Here is a 6796-nt window from a genome sequence, read left to right on the forward strand (position 1 = left end):
GTGTGTGTGCGTGTGCGTGTGCGTGCGTACGTGTCTCAAGAATTTCCTCATTCTTTTCTTCTGCAAACCCATCGTCAGAGAAACATTCTTTGCATTTCCTGTCTTATGTGAATCCTGGTGGCGTGGTGTGTGACATCACACATACCGTAGTCTCTCGTCCCAGCCTTGGGGTTCTGGGGCCGTGATGACATCTCATACACACATCTGAACCAAAACAGCCTATAGTTATCAGTCTTACTGTAAGAGACTGCTCAGTGGACAGGACTGTGGGTAGAATGTTATCAGTCTGTCACCTCTCTGTGTGTATTCTTTCATTGTATTGGCAACTATGTAACTATGGCTTGTGAACGATAGTCTATGATACAGGTGTTGGCTACAGCACATACATATAGTACAATACAGTGCAGTACAGGACAGGACAGGACAGGACAGGACCAGTCTAAAAAGGTACCTGAGATAGTTTCAACATGATACATAGCCTCAGCTCTCAGACTTCCTCATCCAACAGTGGATTGGCAAACAAGACTTGGAAGAATGGTACATGATACATGTCCATCCCTGTACTATGTCATCCCTGTACTGTGTCCATCCCTGTACTGTGTCCATCCCTGTACTGTGTCCATCCGTACTGTGTCATCCCGTATGTTCCTCCTGTACTGTGTCCATCCTGTACTGTGTCATCCCTGTACTGTGTCCATCCTGTACTGTGTCCATCCCTTTACTGTGTCCTCCCTGTTACTGTGTCCATCCTGTCTGTGTCCATCCCTGTACTGTGTCCATCCTGTACTGTGTCCATCCCTGTACTGTGTCCATCCTTGTCTGTGTCCATCCCTGTACTGTGTCCATTCCTGTACTGTGTCCATCCTGTACTGTGTCCATCCCTGTACTGTGTCCATCCCTGTACTGTGTCCATCCTGTACTGTGTCCATCCTGTACTGTGTGTCATTCTGTACTGTGTCCATCCCTGTACTGTGTCCTCCCTGTACTGTGTCCATCCTGTACTGTGTCCATTCCTGTCTGTCCATCCTCTGTACTGTGTCCATCCTGTACTGTGTCCATTCCTGTACTGTGTCCATCCTGTACTGTGTCCATTGTGTTTGTGATTACTGAAGAACCTATCACCCAAGACACACTTACACACATAAACCCCCACTCCCTCACCCACCATTACCCTCACCCTCAGCTCACCCTCACCCACCCCACCCTCACCTCCACCCTCACTCACCCTCATATCTTTTCAGACTCGTTGAACGACCATGAGTTCCAGAGTGAGGTGCAGATCTGAAGAAGCTGAGACACAGACACTGATCTCCCTGTTCGCCGTCTGCACCTCCTCATCCCCCTACTACATCATCACTGAACTCATGGAGAAGGGAAACCTGTTGCACTTCCTCAGAGGTTTAGTCATCCAGTCCTCCAGCCAGTATTTCAATCAGTCCTCCAGTCAGTCCTCCAGCCAGTCTCCAGCCAGTATTTCAATCCAGTCCTCCAGTCAGCTCTCCAGCCAGTCCTCCAGCCAGTCCTCCAGTCAGTCATCCAGCCAGTATTTTCAATAGTCTCAGTCAGTCCTCCAGCCAGTCCTCAGCCAGTCCTCAGCCAGTCCTCCACCAGTCCTCCAAGTCTCCAGTCAGTCCTCCAGCCAGTCCTCAGCCAGTCTCGCCAGTCCTCCAGCCAGTCTAAGTCAGTCCTCCAGCAGTCCTCCGTCAGTCACCAGCCAGTTTCATCTAATCAGTCCCAGTCGTCTCTCCAGTCAGTTTTATCAGTCTCCAGCAGTCCTCACCAGTCCTCCAGCCACTCCTCCAGCCAGTCCTCCAGCCAGTTCTCCAGCCAGTCTTCAGCCAGTATTTCCATCGTGCCTTCAGCCAGTCCTCCAGACAGTATTTCAATCAGTCCTCCAGTCAGTCCTCCAGCCAGTATTTCAATCCAGTCCAGCAGTCCTCCAGTAGTCCTCCAGCAGTATTTTCAGTATCCTTTAGCCAGTCCTCCAGTCAGTCCTCCAGCCAGTCCTCCAGCCAGTATTTCAATCAGTCTCCAGCCAGTCCTCCAGCCAGTATTCAATCAGTGCTCCAGTCAGTCCTTCAGCAGTCCTCCAGCCGTATTTCAATCAGTCTCCAGTCAGTCCTCCAGCCAGTATTTCAATCAGTCCTCCAGCCAGTCTCCAGTCAGTCCTCCAGCCAGTATTTCAATCGTCCTTTAGCCAGTCCTCCAGTCAGTCCTCCAGCCAGTCTCCAGCCAGTCCTCCAGCCAGTCCTCCAGCAGTATTTCAATCAGTCCTCCAGCCAGTCCTCCAGCCAGTCCTCCAGCCAGTCCTCCAGTCAGTCCTCTAGCCGTCCTCCAGCCAGTATTTCAATCAGTCCTCCAGCCAGTCCTCCAGCCAGTCCTCCAGCCAGTCCTCCAGCCAGTCCTCCAGTCAGTCCTCCAGCCAGTCCTCCAGCCAGTCCTCCAGCCAGTCCTCCAGTCAGTCCTCCGCCAGTCTCCAGCCAGTCCTCCAGCCAGTCCTCCACCAACACAATGTGTCTCTATGACTAGGAAACAGGCCCTTACTGTACATACAATGTCTTCTGATAGACATTTTTGAAAGTGGCCTCAAACATATTTTGTTTTCTCAATAGTCAAAACGAAAGTATTTTAACTAAGTACCTGCTTAAACATGTAATACAAGTGTAATGTAAATAATCTGCCCTAGAGGTCCAAAGTTCTGACCAATCAGTCTCTCTCTCCAGGTTCAGAGGGTTCTCAACTGGACCTGGTGTCTCTGGCGGACATGGCAGCCCAGGTGGCTGATGGGATGGCGTATCTGGAGCAGCAGAACAGTATCCATAGAGCCTGGCGGCCCGAAACGTCCTGGTGGGAGAGAACTACATCTGCAAGGTGGCCGACTTTGGACTGGCCAGGATCATCAAGGTTGGTATAATCTTTAGTGAACTACTCATGTAACATAGGATGGTATCGTAGCGTCTCTCACCAGACTGAAGGATGCGACGACTGACAAGGTAGGTACTAATAACTGGAGACTACACCTGCAAGGTGACTGACTTTGGACTGGCCAGATCATGAAGGTTACTAGGGTCCCAGTGTAAGTATAACTTTAGTCCGTCCCTCGCCCGACCCGGGCGCGAACCAGGGACCCTCTGTAAACATCAAAACTGAACCCACGAAGCATCGTTACCCATCGCTCCATAAAGGCTGCGGCCTTGCAGGGCAAGGGGAACCCTACTTCAAGTCTCAGAGCAAGTGATGTAACCGATTGAAACGCTATTAGCGCGTACCCGCTAACTAGCTAGCCATTTCACATCTGTTACACTCACCCCCTTTCGACTCCTCCTTTTCCGCAGCAACCAGTGATCCGGGTCACGGCACCAATGTAACAGTATAACTTTAGTCCGTCCTCGCCCCGACCCGGACGCGAACCAGGGACCCTCTGTAAACATCAACAACTGACACCCACGAAGCATCGTCTTATCGCTCCATAAAGGCTGCGGCCTTGCAGAGCAAGGGAAACCCTACTTCAAGTCTCAGAGCAAGTGACGTAACCGATTGAAACGCTATTAGCGCGTACCGCTAACTAGCTAGCCATTTCACATCCGTTACACTCACCCCCTTTCGACCTCCTCCTTTTCCGCAGAACCAGTGATCCGGGTCACGGCACCAATGTAACAGTATAACTTTAGTCCGTCCCCTCGGGCGCGAACCAGGGACCCTCTGTAAACATCAACAACTGCACCACACGAAGCATGGTTAACCATCGCTCCACAAAGGCCGCGGCCCTTGCAAGGCAAGGGGAACCCTACTTCAAGTCTCAGAGCAAGTGACGTAACCGATTGAAACGCTATTAGCGCGTACCCGCTAACTAGCTAGCCATTTCACATCCGTTACACCAGCAAACAACAAACATTCCCTCACCTTTAGAGAACGTTCATTAGTCATTACTCGGACTGGCCAGAATCATGAAGGTTACGAGGGTCCAGCAAACAACAAACACTCCTCACCTTTAGAGAATGTTCATTAGGTCATTACTCGGACTGGCCAGAATCATGAAGGTTACGAGGGTCCAGCAAACAACAAACATTCCTCACCTTTTAGAGAACGTTCATTTAGGTCATTATTCGGACTGGCCAGAATCATGAAGGTTACGAGGGTCCCAGCAAACAACAAACATTCCCTCACTTTAGAGAAGTTCATTTAGGTCATTATTCGGACTGGCCAGAATCATGAAGGTTACGAGGGTCCAGCAAACAACAAACATTCCCTCACCTTTAGAGAATGTTCATTAGGTCATTACTCGGACTGGCCAGGGTCATCAAGGTCAGCAGGGATAAACCTGGGGTGATGGTATGTGTTTGCGTTTGTTCCGTGATTGAGTGGACGTTGGGTTTTCTCAATCCCAACTGGTACTGTTAACAACTAGGATAGAGTGTCATGTTTTGTCTTTGATCATGTCTTGTCCTGTGCTTCCCTCTGCTGGTCTTATTAGGTTCTTTCTCTTTCTCTCTCTTATCGTTCCGTTCCTGCTCCCAGCTGTTTCTCATTCTCCTACGACCTCATTTACTCTTTCCCACCTGTCCCATTTTTGCCCTCTGATTAGAGTCCCTATTTCTCCCTCTGTTTTCCGCTCCTGTCCTTGTCGGATTCTTGTTTGATGTTTGCTGTTCCTGTGTCCTTGTTTCGCCCTGTCGTGTTCTTTGCCTTCTTCAGCTGCTCCGTGTGAGCAGGTGTCTATTCAGCTACGGCCAGTGCCTTCCCGAAGCGACCTGCAGTCTGTGGTCGCGTCTCCAGGCGTTCCTCTCTATTGACGAGAGGATTTCAGTTTCCTGTTTTGGATTACCATTGATTATATCCAGGAGAATCATTATTTGTTTTATACTGGAATAAAGACTCTGTTACTATTACGTCGCTTTTGGGTCCTCATTCATCAGCATAACGGACCCTCGTAACCTTCATGATTCTGGCCAGTCCGAATAATGACCTAAATGAACGTTCTCTAAAGGTGAGGGAATGTTTGTTGTTTGCTGGGACCCTCGTAACCTTCATGATTCTGGCCAGTCCGAGTAATGACCTAATGAACATTCTCTAAAGGTGAGGGAGTGTTTGTTGTTTGCTGGGACCCTCGTAACCTTCATGATTCTGGCCAGTCCGAGTAATGACCTAATGAACGTTCTCTAAAGGTGAGGGAATGTTTGTTGTTTGCTGGTGTAACGGATGTGAAATGGCTAGCTAGTTAGCGGGTACGCGCTAATAGCGTTTCAATCGGTTACGTCACTTGCTCTGAGACTTGAAGTAGGGTTTCCCCTTGCCTTGCAAGGGCCGCGGCCTTTGTGGAGCGATGGTTAACCATGCTTCGTGGGTGTCAGTTGTTGATGTTTACAGAGGGTCCCTGGTTCGCGCCCGGGTCGGGGCGAGGGGACGGACTAAAGTTATACTGTTACACTGGGACCCTAGTAACCTTCATGATTCTGGCCAGTCCAAAGTCAGTCACCTTGCAGGTGTAGTTCTCCAGTTATTAGTACCTACCTTGTCAGTCGTCGCATCCTTCAGTCTGGTGAGAGACGCTACGATACCATCCTATGTTACATGAGTATGTTCACTAAAGATTATACCAACCTTGATGATCCTGGCCAGTCCAAAGTCGGCCACCTTGCAGATGTAGTTCTCTCCCACCAGGACGTTTCGGGCCGCCAGGTCTCTATGGATACTGTTCTGCTGCTCCAGATAYGCCATCCCATCAGCCACCTGGGCTGCCATGTCCGCCAGAGACACCAGGTCCAGTTGAGAACCCTCTGAACCTGGAGAGAGAGACTGATTGGTCAGAACTTTGGACCTCTAGGGCAGATTATTTTACATTACACTTGTATTACATGTTTAAGCAGGTACTTAGTTAAAATACTTTCGTTTTGACTATTGAGAAAACAAAATATGTTTGAGGCCACTTTCAAAAATGTCTATCAGAAAGATCATTGTATGTACAGTAAGGGCCTGTTTCCTAGTCATAGAGACACATTGTGGTGTGGTGGAGGACTGGCTGGAGGACTGGCTGGAGGACTGGCTGGAGGACTGACTGGAGGACTGGCTGGAGGACTGGCTGGAGGACTGGCTGGAGGACTGGCTTAGAGGTGACTGGAGACTGCTGGAGAGTGGCTGGAGGACTGGCGTGGAGGACTGATTGAAAATACTGGCTGGAGGACTGGTGAGACTGGCTGGAGGCTGGCTGGAGGACTGACCTGGAGGATCGGCTTAAAGGATGATTTGATAACTGGCTGGGAGGACTGACTGGAGGACTGGCTGGAGGCTGATTTGATACTGGGCTGGAGGACTGACTGGCGGAGACTGATTGAAATACTGGCGGAGGACCTGGCTTGAAGGCTGAACTGGAGCACTGATTCGAAATACTGGCTGGAGGACTGGGTTGGAGGACTGATGAAAACTGGCTAGACTGGCTGGCGACTGATTGTGGAGGACTGGCTAAGGATGTTGAATCTGCTAACTGCGAGGCTGGCTGGAGGACTGGCTGGACTGGCTGGAGGACTTGACTTGGAGGACTGATTGAAATACTGCTGGAGGACTGGCTTGAGGCTGACTTGAGGAAGCTGGAGCTGGCTGGAGACTGGCTGGAGACTGGGAAACGGCTGGAGGATGGCTGGAAGGAGTGGCTGGAGGACTGGCTGGAGGACTGCGGACTTGGTAAGGATGATTGAAATACTTGACTGGAGGACTGACTGAGGACTGATGGAGGACTGAAGAAATACTGGCTGGTGGCTGAGGAGGAATACTGGCTGACGGATCTGTACTGAAGGACTGG

At 50.3% G+C, this 6796-nt stretch overlaps 1 protein-coding gene across 1 annotated transcript in view; it reads right to left on the bottom strand.

Annotated features, from left to right (window-relative positions):
* LOC112077050 (protein-tyrosine kinase 6-like) overlaps positions 1 to 5779 on the bottom strand; it is a 12818-nt gene extending 7039 nt beyond the window's left edge. The window contains exon 1 of the mRNA XM_024143659.2: positions 5602 to 5779. Within this exon, the coding sequence (XP_023999427.2) occupies positions 5602 to 5742 (141 nt within the window). The 5' untranslated portion in view covers positions 5743 to 5779. The remainder of the gene's footprint in view (positions 1 to 5601) is intronic.
* Between the last annotated feature and the right edge of the window lie 1017 nt (positions 5780 to 6796).

Source organism: Salvelinus sp. IW2-2015, unplaced genomic scaffold, assembly GCF_002910315.2.
Source record: "Salvelinus sp. IW2-2015 unplaced genomic scaffold, ASM291031v2 Un_scaffold4234, whole genome shotgun sequence".
Taxonomy (NCBI): domain Eukaryota; kingdom Metazoa; phylum Chordata; class Actinopteri; order Salmoniformes; family Salmonidae; genus Salvelinus; species Salvelinus sp. IW2-2015.